This window comes from Stegostoma tigrinum, chromosome 5, assembly GCF_030684315.1.
Source record: "Stegostoma tigrinum isolate sSteTig4 chromosome 5, sSteTig4.hap1, whole genome shotgun sequence".
Lineage (NCBI taxonomy): Eukaryota > Metazoa > Chordata > Chondrichthyes > Orectolobiformes > Stegostomatidae > Stegostoma > Stegostoma tigrinum.
The window spans coordinates 73,625,617-73,646,438 of record NC_081358.1 but is presented as its reverse complement, the minus strand read 5'-3'; the positions used below and the strand labels follow the sequence as shown (position 1 = coordinate 73,646,438).

The window sequence follows — 20,822 nt, the reverse complement described above, 5'->3', positions numbered from 1 at the left end:
ATGCAAGTTATCAGTTTTTCTTTCTTTGCCATTTCTCTCCAGCAGTTTTTAACCTCATCTCCTATCCTAACAAGATTAATGAGCTGGCCCCATGTCAGTTTTTCTCCACTGAGCCCACTATTCATGACATACCATGACAAGCTTTCTTTTTCGTTTTACCTGGGGAGTGCTGTCTTCACAGCACAGTAAACAGGAGATGGAGGAAAGATTTTGGAGGTCAAACCTGAAGGAACAAAATGTGGATAACGTCTGGGTGGTGGTGGGGGGTGTTGTGTGCACCCAATCGCACAGGAATGATTTGGGCCATTTCCTTTATGCCTTTGCACAAACATTTGGATTTAAAATGGCTTTCTCACTCTGGACCACCTGCTCAGTCCAACAATATTCACCATTCTATCCATGTCAATTGGCTTAACAACCAGCTCAACAAACCATTATTTATTTAGAAATAGTGGACAGTCTACTGATTTTGTCACCTGCCTACTGTTTTATGGAGACCTGGTCAGAGATCAGTAAGAAGTTGGTGAGCAAGCAATCCATTATGTTATACATGCTCCTTCACCAAAACCATGTCAAACGGGGCATTATAAAATCCAGCCCAAGCTTTATGTGCTCCATTGTCAACTCTGCCATTGGAGCAGCAGCAACCTACTCACCTGTTGTAGAACGTGGCATCAATAGATTAGAGCAGGAGATGAACTCAACTAGACTACTGTCTAAAAATTCTCATCTCCACTACCCAGGATTTCGGAGGGCTTCCCTGACTACAGTTTAGAATAATGCCAGTAGAGAAATGTAGGCAGGGTGTCACTCATCCATGAGGGAAATGCCAACTCGTAAGGCCACTTGAACTCAGTGCTGAGCTCTCATTTACTCTAATTTTGCTGTAGCAAAAGCCCTAATGCACCAGGTGGGAGTCGACCATTTTTTCAGTAGATGTCAGTACACTTGAGAGGTGGAAAGGGCCTGTAGGACCACCATAGTGTAATGTTATTTAAATCCCCAGTCTTCTAAAAATAGTCAGAATAAACTGTTTGTTGACATTTTCTCAAAGCTTATCATTAGGTAATTACGCATGTTTGGCTGTTTTTCGCAAGTTACATCCTAGATGGAAGATCCTGAAATCACAGTTTGATTGAATGCTCAAATAAAGTAGATGATTGTTTTTCGAGAGGTATATAAGCACTTGAGTATATTTAAAGTTAATAAGGGACTGTGGTGGTGAGCAAGGGGGCTGTAAAGTAACAATAAGTTGGCATGGAAGTGGCATGGTGAATTGTTGGGAAGGTAAGGAGAGGAGGCCTGAGTTCATGTTTCACCTGCTCCAGAGGTGTGTCATACATCTCAGAACAGGTTGATTCCAAGATATGTAAAACTTAATTGTGTAAGCTCCAGAGAAGTGAGTGGGACCTTTTTAAACAGCACAGCTCAGTACTTGGTGCTTCCCTCTAAATTGCATCTGAAGAAGACAGGCCTGACCCTATCCCAAGCCTCTCTCTATCCCACATCCACCTGCTGTAATTAAAAACCTTGCTCCTGCATATGCAAAAGGAATAGCTTGATTGATTGATTTACTGTCATGTGTACTAAAATATAGTGAAAAGCTTTCTTTTTACGAGCGTTACAGGCAGATCACAGCAAGCAAAGGATGCACAGATCAAAAAGACTTAGAGGCATACAGGTAACATTGCAGGTTACATTATTTGAGGCTAGAGTCCATTCAACAGTCTGATAATGGCCAGAAAGAAGCTGTTCCTGACCCGGTTCATGCGTGTATTCAGGCTTCTGTATCTTCTGCCTGATGGAAGAAGTTGTAGGAGGTCATTACCAAGGTGTTGACCACCATTCCATGGCAACAAGCTATCTAAATAGAATCCATTGATGGAAGGTTGGCTTCCATGATGGTTTGGACTGTGCACACCATCTTCTGCAGTTTGTTATGGTCTTGGGCAGAGCAGTTGCTGTACCAGGCTGTTATGTACCTTGACAGTATGCTTTCAACGGTGCATCTGTAGAAGTCGGTGAGAGACCTTATGGATATGCCAAATTTCCTGAACCACTTATGGAAGAAGAGGCACTATTGTGCCTGCTTGACTGTTACATTTACATGGGAAGTCCAGGACAGGTCGTTGGTTATTGTCACTGTGATGAACTTGATGCTCTTCACTCTCTCAACCTCAGTTTTGTTGATATTGATGGGGGAGTGTTCTCCTCCTTTCTTTCTGAAGTCAATGATAAGTTCTTTAGTTTTGCCAACATTGAGAGACAGATTATTTTCACCACGTCACCAGGCCCTCGACCTGATTGCAGCCTCTGGGTCAGAAAGCTGAGGAGCCACTTGTAGAGGGCAGAGCCAAGATCAAGGCCACACAGTTTTAGAACATAGAACATAGAACATAGAACAGTACAGCACAGAACAGGCCCTTCAGCCCACGATGTTGTGCCGACCATTGATCCTCATGTATGCACCCTCAAATTTCTGTGACCATATACATGTCCAGCAGTCTCTTAAATGACCCCAATGACCTTGCTTCCACAACTGCTGCTGGCAACGCATTCCATGCTCTCACAACTCTCTGTGTAAAGAACCCGCCTCTGACATCCCCTCTATACTTTCCTCCAACCAGCTTAAAACTGTGACCCCTCGTGTTAGCCATTTCTGCCCTGGGAAATAGTCTCTGGCTATCAACTCTATCTATGCCTCTCATTATCTTGTATACCTCAATTAGGTCCCCTCTCCTCCTCCTTTTCTCCAATGAAAAAAGTCCGAGCTCAGTCAACCTCTCTTCATAAGATAAGCCCTCCAGTCCAGGCAGCATCCTGGTAAACCTCCTCTGAACCCTCTCCAAAGCATCCACACCTTTCCTATAATAGGGCGACCAGAACTGGACGCAGTATTCCAAGTGCGGTCTAACCAAAGTTTTATAGAGCTGCAACAAGATCTCACGACTCTTAAACTCAATCCCCCTGTTAATGAAAGCCAAAACACCATATGCTTTCTTAACAACCCTGTCCACTTGGGTGGCCATTTTAAGGGATCTATGTATCTGCACACCAAGATCCCTCTGTTCCTCCACACTGCCAAGAATCCTATCCTTAATCCTGTACTCAGCTTTCAAATTCGACCTTCCAAAATGCATCACCTCGCATTTATCCAGGTTGAACTCCATCTGCCATCTCTCAGCCCATCTCTGCATCCTGTCAATGTCCCGCTGCAGCCTACAACAGCTCTCTATACTGTCAACGACACCTCCAACCTTTGTGTTGTCTGCAAACTTGCTGACCCATCCTTCAATCCCCTCATCCAAGTCATTAATAAAAATTACAAACAGTAGAGGCCCAAGGACAGAGCCCTGTGGAACACCACTCACCACTGACTTCCAGGCAGAATATTTTCCTTCTACTACCACTCGCTGTCTTCTGTTGGCCAGCCAATTCTGTATCCAGACAGCTAAGTTCCCCTGTATCCCATTCCTCCTGACCTTCTGAATGAGCCTACCATGGGGAACCTTATCAAATGCCTTACTGAAGTCTATATACACCACATCCACAGCTCGACCCTCATCAACTTTTCTAGTCACATCCTCAAAGAACTCGATAAGGTTTGTGAGGCATGACCTGCCCCTCACAAAGCCGTGTTGACTGCATTTGATCAAGCCATGCTCTTCCAGATGGTCATAAATCCTATCCCTCAGAATCCTTTCTAACACCTTGCAGACGACAGACGTGAGACTTACTGATCTGTAATTGCTGGGGATTTCCCTATTTCCTTTCTTGAAGAGAGGAATTACATTTGCCTCTCTCCAGTCCTCAGGTACGACTCCAGTGGAGAGCGAGGATGCAAAGATCCTCGCAAGAGGCGAAGCAATTGCATTTCTCACTTGCCAAAGCAGCCGAGGACAAATCTGGTTCGGGCCTGGCGACTTGTCAATCTTAATGTTTGACAAAACTTTCAGCACATCAACTTCCTCTATCTCTATCCATTCCAGCATGCACACCTGCTCTTCAAAGGTTTCATTCATGACAAAGTTCATTTCTTTCGTAAAGACAGAAGCAAAAAACTCATTTAGGGCTTCCCCTACCTCCTCAGACTCCACACACAAGTTCCCTATGCTATCCCTGATCGGCCCTACTCTTTCTTTGACCATTCTCTTATTCCTCACATAAGTGTAAAATGCCTTTGTGTTTCCCTAATTCATTCCGCCAAGCCTTTCTCATGCCCCCTCCTGGCTCTCCTCAGACCATTTTTGAGCTCCTTCCATGCCTGCGTGTAATCCTCTCTAGCTGAACTTGACCCTAGCTTCCTCCACCTTATGTAAGCTACCTTCTTCCTTTTCACAAGAAGCTCCACTGCTCTTGTCATCCAAGGTTCCTTTATCTTACCCCTTCTTGCCTGTCTCAGAGGGACATATTTACTCATCACTCGCAACAACTGTTCCTTAAACAGTCTCCACATGTCTATAGTGCCCTTACCATGGAACAATTGCTCCCAGTCCATGCTTCCTAACTCATGTCTAATCGTGTCATAGTTTCCTCTTCCCTAATTAAATATCCTCCCATTTTGCCTAATCCTCTCCTTCTCCATAGCTATGTAGAATGTGAGGCAGTTATGGTCACTATCACCAAAATGCTCTCCCACCACAAGATCTGATACCTGCCCCGGCTCGTTTCCGAGCACCAAGTCTAGAATGGCCTCTCCCCTCGTCGGCCTGTCAACGTACTGCATTAGGAAACCCTCCTGAACACACCTTACAAAAACAGCTCCATTCAAATCTTCTGCTTGAAGGAGGTTCCAATCAATATTAGGAAAGTTAAAGTCACCCATTACAACAACCCTACTACGTCCACACTTTTCCAAAATCTGTCGACCTATGCTTTCTTCAGTCTCCCTGCTGCTATTGGGGGGCCTGTAGTAAACCCCTAACGAGGTGACTACTCCCTTGCTGTTCCTAATTTCCACTAACACTGACTCGGTAGGCAGATCTTCCTCGACAATGGAAGCTTCTGTAGCTGTGATACCCTCTCTGATTAGTAGTGCTACACCCCCTCCTCTTTTCCCCCCTCCCTATTCTTTTTAAATGTTCTAAACCATGGAACATCCAGCAACCATTCCTGCCCATGAGAAACCCATGTCTCTGTTATGGCCACAACATCATAGCACCAGGTACTGATCCATGCTATAAGTTCATCACTTTGATTCCTGATACTCCTTGCATTAAAGCAAACACACTTTAACTGATCCCTTGGTTCCTTCCGAGGAAAATCCTTCCCACTAGCTGGTCTACCTCTTGCTACTGCCTCACCTGCATCAACTCTCACCTCCGGTATACAGCTCAGGTTCCCACCCCCCTGCCATACTAGTTTAAACCCTCTCGAACTACTCGAGCAAACCTTCCACCCAGGACATTGGTCCCCTTCCAGTTCAGATGCAACCCGTCCTTCTTGTACAGGTCCCACCTTCCCCAGAAGGCATCCCAATTATCTACATATCTGAAGCCCTCCCTCCTACACCAGCTGCGTAGCCACGTGTTAAGCTGCACCCGCTCCCTGTTCCTCGCCTCGCTATCTCGTGGCACCGGTAGTAAACCAGAGAACACTACTCTGTTCGTCCTGCTTTGCAGCTTCCATCCGAACTCCCTGAAATCACTTTTTATATCCTCAATCCTATTTCTGGCTATATCATTAGTGCCAATATGTAACACGATTTCTGGCTGTTCGCCCTCCCCTTTTAGAACCTTATACACCCTATCAGAGACGTCCCAGACCCTGGCACCAGGGAGGCAACATACCTTCCGAGAATCCTGATCCTGACCACAAAATCTCCTGTCGATTCCCCTAACTATCGAGCCCCCTACCACGAGTACTTTTCTATTCTGCCCCCTTCCCTTCTTTGCCACAGTGCCAGGCTCAGTGCCAGAGAACTGACTAGTATGGCTTTCCTCTGGTAGGTCATCCCCCCCAGCAGTATCCAAAACGGCATACTTATTGCTGAGGGGAATGCCCACAGGGGATCTCTGCACTGTCTGTCTGTCCCCTTTCCTCCTCCTAACTGTAACCCATCTATCCTTGTCCTGAGCCTTAGGAGTGACCAACTCCCGGTAACTCCTCTCAATTACCCCCTGTGCCTCCCAAATGATCCGTAGTTCATCCAGCTCCAGCTCCATTTCCCTAACACGGTTTTCAAGGAGCTGTAGTTGGGTGCACTTCCCGCAGATGTAGCCAGCGGAGACGTGTGCCACGCCTCCCAACTGCCACATTCTGCAGGAGGAGCAAGCAACTGCCCTAGCATCCATACCCCACTTATCTGAGATCAGTTTGGAGGGAATAGTGGTGTTGAAGGCGGAGCTGTAGTCAACGAGCAGGACGTAGGTGTCTTTGTTGTCCAGATGTTCCAGGAATGAATGCTAGGCTAGGGATTTGGCATCCTCTGTGGGCCTGCTACATCAGTATGCAACTTGTAGGGGATGGAGGCAGGTTGGGAGACTGGAGTTGATGTGGGCCAAGACCAGCCACTCGAAGCACTTCATGATTATAAAGGTCAGAGCCACTGGGCAGTAGTCATTAAGGCACACTGCATGTGCTTCCTTAGGTACAGGGACAATGGTGGTCTTCTAGAAGCAAGTGGGAAGTTTGGCTTGTAGAAGGGAGAGGTTGAAGATGTCAGTGAGCACCTCCACCAGTTGGTCTGCACAGGATCTGAGTGCTCAGCCAGGGACACCCTCCTGGCCCATGGCTTTCCTTGGGTTGACTCCCAGAAAGATTGATCTGACTTCTGAAGCAATGACAGAGGGAACAAGTGTGTCTGGGACTGTAGGGGCAGGCGTCGCCTTGCCAGTGGTATTCTTCTCAAACCGAGCATAGAAAGCATTGAGTGTGTCAGGGAGGAATGTGTCTTTATCCACTATCTTACACTGTTTCATTTTGTATTTCATATTGTCACTTAGGCCTTGCCGTAGAGGGCCAGAGTCAATTTGGAAAGTCTGGGCCTCTAACATGGTCCAGTTCTGCCTCTTGGCATCCCTGATGGATTTGTGGACATCATATCTGGATTTTCTGTACTGGTCTGGATCACTCAACTTGAATGCTGCATGTCTGATCTTCAGTAGGGAGTGGATTTCTGGTTCATCCACGGTTAATGGTTGACTACGCTCGGATTGACTTCTTTGGCACACAGTCCTCCCTGCATGTGCTAATGAAGTTGGTGATGGTGGTGGTATACTCGTCTAGGTTTTCCACTGAACACTTGAACATGGTCCAGTCCACTGAGTCCATGCAGTCGCAGAGGTGGTCTTCTGCTGCCTCAGACCAGCACTGAACTTCTTTTCGTGAAGGATTTTCCCATTTCAGCTTCTGCTCTTAAGCTGGGATGAGGAACACAGCACAGCGATCTGATTTTCCAAAGTGTAGTCATGGGATTGAGTGGTAGGCGTCTTTGCTGGTTGTGCAGCAGTGGTGCAGAATGTTTGATCCTCTGGTGGGGCAGGAAATGTGTTGGTGGCACTTTGGCAACACCTGCTCGACGTTGGCTTGGTTGAAGTCACCAGCCACAATGAATAGGGCCTCAGGGAATTTTGTCTCTAGTGTTTTAGTAACAGTGTAAATCATGTTCAGGGTATTTGTCACATCTGCATATGGTGGTATGTAGACTGCTGTCAGGACGGTGGCAGTGAACTCTCATGGTAGGTAGTAGGGGCAGCATTTTACTGTAAGGTACGCTAGATTCAATGTATTGATCTAAAAGAGAAGCTTAAAGTATGACGCAGAATAGTAAACACTAGGAGAGTTTCAATCTTGGACGATGGTGTAAAATGTGAAATATCAGCTCAGGCAGTCATTTAGCACTCCTTTGAACTTAACTTTCCACTGAAATCACATACTGAATCATCAATTTGAGCCAAAGTTTAGTTGAAAATGCCAAACTAATGTCAAGTGCCCCCCTTTGTGAAGACAAAATAGTAATGTAATAATGAAAACAACTTCCGATCTTTGGTGATTTCATTCTGCATTTTCTCCTGTTACCCACATTGGATTACCTGCCCTTTCTTTACTCAGCTAGCTCTAACTTGGATCTTGGTTCTTACTTCAGTAATTTAGCTGGGTTGCCAATACCTGATATATCTTCCTAGGTAGTCTAAGTAGACCCCTTTAGGAAGCATCCCAATCTAGACCTATCCATCAAAAAAGTCTTTTCGTTATAAATGCTCTCACAAGGTCATCCTTGACCAAATTATAGCACAAAGAGCTTTGAAACACTCTATTGATACTTCTTGCAAAATCAAGGTCTTTGAACTATCTTATAATTGACTTATTCAAAAATCTGAATTATTTTAAAATAGTATAACCTTCCTGTCTTCAAGCTGATTGAGTGTCCTTACGAAGCCTGGGTGTTCTAAGTGACTATTACAAGTTTGTAATGATACTTACCATGAATTTCTTTTGGCACTGAAGTTACACTCACTGGTGTTTGCTTCAAATTTATGACAACATTCCATGCTTTCCTTCACAAAATTTATTATCTCATAGCTCACCATCTTAAATTATTTTGTCAATAAAATGAATGAAAGGTAAGTTGTTGACAATGCAATCATAATTACCTAATTGGAGCCTTGTTGTGAGAGGATCGCTATTGATGTAGGCAGATGCAAGATGATCCTTTATTACCATTACTTCCAAATATATTCTCTCTCCAAGAAACCGAAATTGATGTTACTATGACAATAATTAAATTTATGCAAATAAAACTACTTAATACTCTTCATGCCTGATCTCATGATCTTTTAAAATATTTATTCTGGAAAACATGATGGAAATATAAACAGTATTGAAGTGATAACTGTAAAAGTGCAATTCCTTGAAACAGAATTTCCTGTAGAATGGGTATTAAAAAACCCTTAAACAATGGCAGATTCCAGGTTTTTCTCTAAAATTAAACATCATGGCATAATTGCACAAAAGTTGAACGGATGTAGGATGGTAGATACTGGATAGATAATAGAACAGGTAGAGTATTGCATCACTCTATAGACAAATAATTTGAATAACAGGATGCTCAGATCTAGGTATATTTTTCAATGTATTTACATTAATCTAATTATGGTACTTTTCTTCATCAGATTCACTTGTCAAGAATCAAGCTTCCTTTTGTCATCCAGAGCCATCCATCCTACCAGATTTGTCCCAAGACATCCCCCAGTGTTGTACTGGGTGGAGGAAGAAATACAGGTGCAAGGACCCTTGCAGATATCAAGGCCAGAGCACAACAAGCTAGAGCACAGAGAGAGGCAGCTGCAGCAGCAACAGCTGGAACAACAGGAGATGGAGGAACCAGCAATACAGGATCAAGTGGAGGACAGACCAGAACATTGGCAGATATTAAAGCACAAACAAAGGCAAAATTACTTGCAAAACATCTTGCAAGAGCACTGTTACTGCATTCAGATGAACAGCCCTCTTGTAAACAAGACAGAACTGCAGAGGGGGATATGCAGGACACCAACCTTTCAAAGAGTGAGGAGATAGTTAAAGCAGGGCACACCCCTTCCATAAATACATTTATAACGTGCTGTACTGAAAACACCCCTGTTCTAAAAGTAGATGGCAGTGTCACCAATGGTGCTATGTCTTACTCTCCTGATATTGCTGCAGTGGCAAACCCTGCTGTCAGTAATACAGTACCCAACTGTGTCAGTAATGCTACAATTCTACACTGCACTGACAATATTGCAGTGCCAAGCACTGCTAGTCTTGCTCTGACCACCTTTACAGACAATATCACTGTACCCAACTCTAGTGTTGAGGATCAGTATCCTCACAATATTATTGAACAGAAATATATTAACAACATTGGCACGCAAAGCTGTGTTGATAATGGCGTCACGTCAAATCATGCTAACAGAAATTCCATATCAGGTAGTGCTACTAGTAACACACTGCCAGTTTGTACTAATGGAATTATTGTCCCAAGTACTAGTAATGTTGGTAATAATATTGTCTCTCCATATTCTGCTGACATTGTTTCCAAAGCTCATACTGAACATGGATCCATACAATGTTCACCTGAAGGTATTGTTTTGTCTGAGTATTGCGTCAGGGCAAGTTCTCCTAATAAAAGCTCAACTCCAAACTCTAGTGATGATATGACCGTTCTCAACAGTAATGAAAATGAAGTTAATAACTGCCATGATGCTTTTGGGTATCAGTCTGTTAGTAACACCACACTGTGCGGCTCTGTTACCAGTACTGGCATTTCGAGTTTCAATAATAGTTTGAATTTTACCAGTGATATCAAAATGCCAACTAACTCCAGTGTTGAAACTATCCCAAATTCCACAAACATGTCACTCAATCTGAAATCTATTTCAACACTCGAGGAAAACAGTAGTAGAGTTACAAATGCTGAGCTTTTAAACTCTTCAAAACCTCTTATCGTTACAGAAGGACCCACTAATCCTGATATAGGTTACACTGTAGCTAATTCACAAACCATGTTAAGAAACTACTTTTCAAATTTCAGTATGGATTCCCAGGTTGAAATAGTTAAAACTGAAGATGCCTTCAACAGTAAAGTACATTCTCAGGAATTTGTCAGTAACTGGCCTGAATCAGATTGTGATAATCAATTACAAAACAGCAGCAGAAGCAATTACTGTCATATCTTAACAGACCAAGAGAAAGACAGTCAACTGCTACCATCTAAAGATTCACAAGGAACGACACCCCACCCTGAAACAACAGACACCAATGGTCTACGGTTTGAACTTACTGATCAGCAGCATCAGACTTTTACGGTTAAAAAATCAATGGATTTAGAAGGAATGGGTAGTAATAGCCAGGAGCAAACTGTTTCAGGCCAAAGTAAGCCTAGTCATCATGTTAGTGAGGAAACACAAAGTGTGAATGAATTAGTGAGTAATGTTAACGAAAGACACAGTTTGAATACCCATAAAGAATATGATGATAGTACAGTAAAGAATGATAAATTGTATAGTTATACAAACCCTGAAGAGACCACAGATACAAAAAAAAGAACATTGGAGTCTCTTAGTATTCTTGTTGAGGCCAAAGCTGACCAGTCTAGGCTTGAGGAACAATATTTGGCCTCTGGAACTAAACTAGGACAACATCCAGAAAAGTGCAATGCTATAGAAAATCACCCTCAAATTAATCCAATGATAGTCAATTTGCAAGGAAAATGTTCTAAACCACCTTTAGGCACAAACGAGTCTCAGACATTCACACTAGCAGCTACTGAAAACCAAGAAAGAACTTCTGCTCCTGGAAGCACTAATCGTCACCTTTCATCAGTTGAAGCCAATAACCCTCTTGTAACACAGTTGCTGCAAGGCAATCTGCCATTGGAGAAAGTACTGCCTCAGCTTAGATCGGGTGCCAGGCTTGAAATTAATCGATTTCCGTTGCCTTCTCGAGGGTCTGCCGAATCCAAAGTGACTACAGCCGATCGAGATGTCACCATTAATATTCCTCACACTCCTCAGGCCTCAATGGGGCATACATGGGGTACGGTATGGCAAATTCAATGCAAAACCCGTGACATGCATATAAGTAAAAGACAGGCTAAGTCAGTAGGAGAACAGTCACAAAGTAGGTTTAATCAAGCAAAGCAATTCACTGCTGTCGGTGTTAAAATGTGGGCCGAGGATCAATCAGGGGAACAGCAGACATTATTTAAACAGGAATGGATCAACAAAACTTTTATTCAGCACAAAGTTGCTCAAAGCCCAGTGTTTAAAGAGCACATGAGAACTTTGCCTTCATGCAGTTTTGAGCAAAATTTGTTGACCAGCAGTGACAACAGCAGCAGCTTGAATGTTGCAGCCCCAGTCTCACAGAGACAGCACACTCACCAAAAATCTGTTATTTTGCCAGGATTGACTGATTCAGAAACCTCACTGCAAGCCACCCCAGCAACCACACTGGCCTATGCCACTCCAAATGCATTAACATTCAACCGACCTCTGGAGAGAGGCAGCCCAGCATTTAACACCGCAACACAAGTCAATACATTAACAGACACAGATCAGGAAAGCACAGATGCCATTTTCTCAAATCACGTTAAAAATAAGCAAACTGATAGCAGCTGCAGAGGAAAACAAAGTGTCCAGAATAAATCTGTAAAACATCTTGTGACTCCAAGCGAATGTGAAGTGCCACCTAATCAAAACCTAAGATCTGTTTCTATGGAAACCAATAAAAGACCAAGTTTGCTTTCTACAACTGACACCTGTAGCGCAATTAAAATGGAGACGTTTTCTGTTGAGGGCTTAAACAATGGCTGTGCAGTGGATGTCAAAGATATGTCAACTTACCATAATGAAGCAAAAGAGCATATAAAGGATTTTGGACCAACAATGGATGTATTTTTAGGCAAAATAGTAAATGAATCTGACTTTTCTTCTCCTCTGCCCTCGGGGTCTGGTAAACCAGTTTCACAGGTTGCTAATTCAAAACTTCTGCATCAACAGCAACTCTATGGCAATTATTCTACATTACATTTCAGTGGAACTAATTTAAAACAAGCTGCTTCTGTTATTGAACAGTCCATTGGTAGTTTTTTGGGAAGCAGCGGAAACAGCACTATTACTTTGACTCATCAGAACACTCCTGTTCCAACTCATAGATTTTCTAATAATGATGGTGAAGAACTGGAATTGAAGTGCTCTTGCAGGCTTAAAGCCATGATTATGTGTAAAGGATGTGGAGCCTTCTGTCATGATGACTGCATAGGGCCTTCAAAATTATGTGTAGCATGCTTAGTAGTACGATAGAGAATGTCTAATCAAAAGGATTATATCCACCCAATGTATAACACAGGAATACCAAGGTTTTGACTATACATGATCATGCTAAGGAATTGTAAAGGGTATCTTGTAAATCCTTTGAGAAGTCCATTGAATTACGCAAAGTTTCAAGATTATAATGTTTATTCTAATTATATTCTGGATTAATGAATTTTCTATATTCATTAAATTCTAATTCTAGATGAGTTAGCGATAGATGTAGATGATTACAAATGACAGCTGCATGTTGGTATGCCAATTCAGCCCTCAATGAATTGGTAGGGAGAGAAGGTTGCACTGGCAATTCCATGCAGAATGCATCCAATAAAAAAGAGCAGGGCCATAATTCTGTCTTTCTAACAACAGGAATAGCATTAGGGTTATTGGCAGCATTGTGAGAGCAAGTGTTCGGTCTTTCTCAGTCAAATGGCAAATAAGCGAGCAACCCAAAAACACAAAGGTAAATTAAAATTATGGGAAATATTTTATTCTAGGTGCGATGTAATATTAAACACATTACTTTGAAAGGATTTCTGTTTTTAAAGGGTTAAAAATCCTTTTAGATACTGAAATAGTTTGCAAGTAGTTTGTCAAGAGATTTTTTTATCATTTACAGAAAAGTGTATTTTTTACTTTCTTTGTAGGCCTATTAGAGAAGTTCAAAATTCTACAAGGTTTGTCTTTGCAAAGATCTATTCTTAGGTCTATCGCAGACTAATCAACAGTTATGTTAATTATGTGCCAGAATACTGAATGCACAAATTTGCATACTCCATGTCTGAAACACTAAAGCCAGCTGAGTTTTTAAATACAGAAACTATATGAGTTGTATAAAAGGAAAGCTTGGTTAAATATTAGCACTATTTTTTAAGTTTTCTAACAGTAGGTTTTATAGTCTTCAAATGAATTATGCACCAGGATGGCGTTAGCACATCTGAGATTGAAACACAATGTGCATTTGCTTAAGTGTATTTTTGTGCAGTTTTATCATTATAATAGGTAGACTACTTTCTCTGAGTCTTCATCAGTGTGAGGAATTTTTAGTTGTTTAAAAGCACTGATAATTTACATAAGCTGCTTCTGGGGCTAGTTTAACCCCAAATTGTGTCATGATACTGTAATTATCCTGGCAATGTTAGGCAAAGCAGGGAATGATATTGTTGTAGTTCATCAATATTACAACCAAATATACCAAATGGAAACTTGGTATAAAACTTGTTTGATTAGTTAGATCATTGAAGTATTACACATAAAAATGTTTTTTTTAAATTGGGGAAATTGATGAAAACAAACAAGTACAATATTTTTCAGAGAAATATCATAGCCTGCATTTATTTAAAATAGTGTTACTATTAACGTTGCTCATCCATATTTGTTACCTTTCTAATTTACTTTCATCATGCAATAGCACTTTGTAAGAGTATGCAGCAAACACAACAAATGTAGAATTGATTGAACTTGTTTTTTTGTGATATATTTGTTAGTTAATGGAATATGGTTGGATCATGCAATTTTTTTTCATCTTTTTAATGAAATTTATGTGTTGCACAAAAACGCGAGGATCTCACAGGACATTGGTGCTGCTAAACTGGGTTACTAGGTATTTATAGACCATTGTAAGCTTATAGTCCAAGAAATTATCAATGAAAAGCATCATGTGTAATTTCAACGATCTTTAAAATCACGTAACAATGCTATTCACCTCTGATGTGATGGAACCTTATTTGCTGCTATCACTAACTGTTTTAATTGAATTAATCTTTAATGACTAATCATTTTCAAAGGCTTTGTTTCATACCCTCCTCCCTAGAATTTGAATAACTCATAACTCATGGAATCACTCATAATTTCATAACAATTGCCCAATCTTCATTTGTAAACATGGGCAATGATTACTAGTATGCGGAATGTTGAGTCACAAGAATGCTGACTGTGATCTTATCTACACATGTGTGGATAGATATTATTGCTGTTTGACTCAACCACAGTCTGTGACAACCCTATAGTGACCATTTCCAAGAGGCCCCACATAAATAAAAACCAATTAGGCAGCAATTGGATAAGTGTTCTCATTTCTGGGCTTTGCAAGATTGATGTCTTTTGCTGCCAACCAATCAGAGGCCAGTAGACCTCCAGGCCAGTCAGGCAAGTCTGGGGGAAGGAAATCAATTTAAAGGGAGGAAGGCCTATCCACAGAATTGACAACAAAAACCAGCAAAGAGCCCATGTTCTCATCCTAGACCTGCTGTTTAGTAGCCTAATGACATTACCACCACATTAACATCCACCCTCATCTGCTATCCTGTATAATGTCTGTCGATAGGATTCTGAGCTGGGTTAAGGTTTAGCACCTTCCTGGTCTATATAACTCAGCACTTATCAGCAAATCAAGAGTTCTATAATTTAATAGACCCATTGTTTTGTTTTTCCTGCGCATTAAACAAATTTAAAATGAGTATAGAATTTCAATCAGAAAGCAAACCAATTTTTATACTTAGACTCAGGTAGAGTAAGTTAAATTGACCCAGTAAATTAATGCATCCCAATCGAGTGATAGGAATCACCATTGTAAAATGCATTTTCTAAATTTTATCTGCACTGCAGATGCATTTTCTATCTGCGCTGCAGATAGTTGTCACCTGAAGCCCATCATATAGTTTCCTCAGCTAGATATTGTTTGTTTGCATGTGTCCTGCTATCAATGGTATCTGTGCCTGTTGGTCAAAAGTAAAAGGTGCAGCAGGAACTTGCAAGGTGGAAAAAATCAAATAAATTAACATACACTTCAGTACTTTGCCAATGTTAATGAATACTACATTGTCTTAACTCCATCAAAAGCAATGTGCTCAGAGTATAGAAACAGTTCTGTTAAATTTAACTTAAATAATCTAAAGCTTGGTAATTGTCCATGGCAGTTGAAGTAGTTATTCTATCTCTGTTCTTGATGATCAGATTTAATGTATGAGTTTGTTATTCACCATTGACTGATAGATTGCATATCTGAATGATTACCTGGTCAACTAAATAGTTTCCAGATCATAATTATTGGATCCATTGTGTTAGATTCATAAAACCAGATAGATTTGTTCCCTGAAATGCCATTAGTAAAAGATCAGCAATTATGCTCAGGACTCTGTCTCTTGTATAAAGGGAAAAAAAGCACTATAAAAAGGGTATTAATGGGGATTTGTTTTTATTGTTTTCTTGTTTTGGTGTGAAAAAGCAATGGTTAAAGTGTTTTTTAGAAATGCATTTTACTTAACTTTCATAAACTTTTATTAATATGATCTCAAGAGTGCTTGTAAAACTTGAACCATAAACATGACAGTAAGCATTGGTTGCTAACAATTATGAACATTATTACACATATACAAATGCAGAATAAATTAACACAGCAGCCGGCATTAATGTAACAAGAATTAATTGCTTTATATGTTAAGATGTATTTTAAAATCTTCAATATGAGCCATTTCAAACTATTTAGAGTAAAATTCCATTTAGTTTTCAAAATGTCGTTGCCCGTTGCTATTGCAAGACCTACTTCACAATTCTTCCCAGTAACAGTTGTGTCATTTTGCTTATTTTAAATAATTTTAGTGCGAAAATGGCTGAATTGGAATAGAATACCTACAGTGTGGAAATAGGCCATTCAGCCCAACAAGTCCACACTGACCTTCTGAAAAGCATCCCAATGGCCCAGACTCATTGCCCTACCTTACCCCTTTGACCCTGCATTTCCCATGGCTAATGCACCTAACCTACACATACCAGGGCCTTACAGGATAATATAGCATGGCCACCTAACCTGCATATGTTTGGACTGTGAGAGGAAACCCACACAGACACAGGGAGAACATGCAAACTCCACGCCATTGGAATTAAACCCACTCTTCAGGGAAATAATTTGTAAATGTGAATGTTAGTTTAAGGCACAGGTTCAAACCTTAAGCTCCGTTTCCAAACCACATGCTGTGCCCTTTAAGTTGTAACTTCAGATGCTTTTTCTTCCAACAATTGGACAAACATTCTTTTTTAATTAGAAATTTACAAAAAGTGTTCTATAAAATTTTGAGAATAAATCATTGATTTTAAAAGCTCTAAATTGTACAAGTGCAACTGGATATTTCTGCATCCATTTCATCAACTTGGAAGGAAATAAAGTTGAACTACTTGTACATAAATCCATTTAACGTAACTAGAACCGGTGTGACTTCCCAAATTTCTGGTTTAAAATAAATCTATCAACTTATATTCCAAACATTTAAAATTAAGTTAATTTCAAGAAAAGCTTTAAAGTGCATAGGAAATAATAAGCCAATGGGACTGGGGATAATTGTTTCAGAGAGACAGAACTAATACAATAGGCTAATTACTCAGTTATAGAGCTTTAACATTTTATGACTATATGTATAAATTATATAATCTTTACTTTTGACTTTCTTCATGCATTATGGCCCTGTTGAAGGAATAAACAAAAGTGGTTCAATTGTGGTTCTCAGCTTTTGATGCGTTTGATAACATTTAACTGGTGATTGCGCCATCTCCTTTTATATTTCAACCATTTGTTCACTTTCTTGTTATTATGTAAGCAAATGCTCTCCTTTAATATAATATTGTATTCATGGTATCTCATTGATCCAGACTATCTATATTGACAAATATGGTTTAAAATATCATTCAACCATATGACATGTACTATAATAATCATTTTGTTGCAGTTTCTTTTTTTCTGTTCTGTTTACCAAAGATAAATTGAGTCAAGTTGCATAAATTCAGAAATCGTTTACAAAGTCCTCTGAAGAGGCAGTTTATTTTCTTCTCAGTGCATTTCTATTATTTAACATGTATTGCCTAACAGTGACTGACAGAACAACTAGCCAATCCAAATTTTCATAAATAAACAATGTGTTTAATTTGTTGTAAATTCAGGGAATCACATTTTGCATTGTGTGTTATCTTTCTGTTTTCGAGTCACGTAAAATGACATTCCACTTTGTCATAAACTTTTCTAAAAAAAACTTGTGTATGTTTTTTCTGTATTTTTCCTGCATAAAACGTATTAAGCAATCATTTGCGCAATTAATCCTTTGTCATGAGAGGAAAAGGTTGTTCAAAACTTTTCTGAAAACTTTTCTTGAAAGAGAGCTGCAAATTCCCTGTTGATACTCTTCATTGCTTGTTAAACGTGGTGCGGTGGTAATATTTTCTGAAGAAGTGTCATTTTCTGAAGAAGGGTCCCAACCTGAAACATCAAGCTTTCCTGCTTCTCTGATGCTGCTTCGCCTGCTGTGTTCATCCAGCCTCACACCATGTTATCACAGTGGTAATATCCCTGCTTTTTAGCTAGGAGGCTTCTGTTCAAGTCTCATCTATTCCTGAAATGTGTATTAACATCTCTGAACAGGTTGATTGAAAAAATAGGTTAAACATCTTGCTAATGGCCCAACTCACCATGGGTTGCAATTTTACCAAGTAGATTCTTGGGGTATTCAGTTTGCTGCCTGCTTCAGAAGATCCTTGTTAGCCACAAACAAAGTGGAGAGCATGGCATGATCCACCAGCACCCACCACAACTTAAGACCGTCAGATATAAGAGGAGAATTAGGGCCAGAGATAGTAGGAACTGCAGATGCTGGATTCAAGATAGCAAGGTGTAGAGCTGGATGAACACAGCAGGCCAAGCAGCATCAGAGGATCAGGAAGGCTGACGTTTTGGGCCCAGACCCTTCTTCAGAAAAGGCCATTTTTAAAAGAATTAGAAGAATTGGGCCATTTGGCCCATTGAGTCCCATCCAACTTTCGATCATGACTCATATGTTTCTCATCCCCAATCTCCTGTCTTCTCCCCATAACCCTTGATCTCTTTACTAATCAAGATCCCATACATCTCTGTCTTAAAGACACTCAATGACTTGCACTCCACAGCCTTCTCCAACATTGACTTCCACAGATTTACTATCTTTTGGCTGAAGAAATTCCTCCTTATCTCAGTTATAAAGAGTTGTCACTTCACTCTGAGCCTTTGCTCTTGGGCCCTAATCTCTTCTACTAGTGGATACATCTTCTCCACTCTATCCAGCCTTCTTGGTATTCTGTAAGTTTCAATGAGATTCTCCATCACCCGCACCACCGACCATCCTTCTAAATTGCATTGAGTACAGACCCAGAGTCCTCAACTGCTCCTCATATGAGAAGCCAATAATTCCTGGAATCATTGTTATAAACATCCTCTGGACCTCCTCTAACTCCAGCACATCCTTCTTTAGCTCCTTCACAATTTTCCAAATGCAGTCTAATCAAAACCTTATCCAGCCTCACCAGTGCAACCCTGCTGTTGTATTCTAGCCAATCAAAATGAATGCTTAGCATAACATTTGCCTGCCTAACTGCCAACTGAAGCTGCAATTTAACCTTAGGAGAATCCTAAACAAAGACTCCTAAGTCTCTTTGTGCTTCAGATTTCCAAAGACTTTCCCACATTGTATTCCATCTGCTACTTGTTTGCCCACTTTCCTAACCTGTCCAATCCTGTAGCCTCCCTGCCCCCTCACAATACCTATCCCTCCAATATGTATATGTCTTCTGCAAACTTAACAACAATGCCTTTAATTCCTTTATCAAGATCATTATAATGTGAATGGTTATGGTTCCAACACTGACACCTGCAGAAATGCTCTAGTCACCAGCTGCAATCCTGAAAAATACCTCTTTACTCCCACTCTCTGCCTTCTGCCAGTGAGCCAATCCTCTATCCATGCCATTACCTTGCTCTAATGTGCCCTCACACCATGGGATCTTATTCAGCAGCTTCCCATGAGGTACCTTGCCAAAGGCATCTATCCTCCCACCACAGAAATTGGCACTCCAGTTTTAAGGAGGCCTGGATACAGGTACTACACAGAGAAAAAACCCATTACAAAGCCTTTACCAGGCTGTCTACCAAGATTGCTCCCTTTCTCAGTATATGTTCACCTGGTGCCTACCAGCAGGCACTTAGGGCAGGGCAAGGCATGCATGCTGTCTGTCTTACCTTTACTTGGCAATTGGCAGTGTCATTGCTGTTGCAATCCTTGGATATTTTCATGTACCTGAGTGTACCATTCTCCTTGTGCAACTGGGGTCTGGCTGAACTCCCCAGAGGAACCATCATAATTAAAACATTTTCCAACGAAGAAAACTTGTTCCTGTGTAAGATCGGGAGCTTTCTTAATTACCTGCCTGCTGCCATTCTTCTGACTGATGGGTCACCCATTCCTGTCCTCATTTCACTTCCTTAAGCAGCCAGGTGATCACATTAAAAAACATGTTATCCACGTTACTGGCAAATGTACTAATTTGCACTCATGCTCCAAAGCCCAATGCACGGGTTGATCAGGTGGAAAGATAAGGTCATCCAGACTGCCAGGAGTATCCAAGATTTCCCAAATACTGCAGGCCTTACAACACATGGGACTGATTCTGGAAGACGGTGCAGGTCACACTTGGCAAAGTGAGTACTCGGCTCAGCCTGATAATCAAGACTCTCCCACCAACCCCAGACCTCCGTGTTCGTTAGTTCTGACCAATCCCCATTTGAGCCTATCAGTAATGACCGATTCCATACATCATTTCAAATTAAATTTTCATCTCTCATCATTACCTCTGCTCCCCTGCATTATATCTTGGCTATGCCAATCAGTGTGCTGTACTGTCTTCCCGTTGAAGCCAGGGTGGTTGTAAATATTGATAACCTCCTACTCCTGCAGTAACGCACGTTCATCAACACATTATTATCTCCCAAACTAACATGCTGCATGCTCTGGGCTGATGGTCGAATTATGCCTGCAACTTAATGTGCCGGGATCCCCGGGTGAAGGGTGGAAAGCTCCCTTTTAACTTTGGGACGCGACCATTTGGTTTATGCACATGCAGTGCTTTTGCTGTGTATGTTGCTGACTCACAGTGGAGGCATAAGATTGACATTGTATGGTACTGCACAGCAATATGTCCATCCCTTGACTGATTAGAGCTAACATCCGTGTACAA

The 20,822-nt window shown here is 41.1% G+C and overlaps 1 protein-coding gene across 1 annotated transcript in view; it reads left to right on the top strand.

Annotated features, from left to right (window-relative positions):
- The window catches only part of LOC125451594 (putative Polycomb group protein ASXL3), a 287,101-nt gene extending 269,335 nt beyond the window's left edge, over nucleotides 1-17,766 (top strand). Inside the window, exon 12 of the mRNA XM_059646068.1 lies at nucleotides 9,114-17,766. Coding sequence (XP_059502051.1) covers nucleotides 9,114-12,785 — 3,672 coding nt within the window. The 3' untranslated portion in view covers nucleotides 12,786-17,766. The remainder of the gene's footprint in view (nucleotides 1-9,113) is intronic.
- The last annotated feature ends 3,056 nt before the right edge of the window (nucleotides 17,767-20,822 follow it).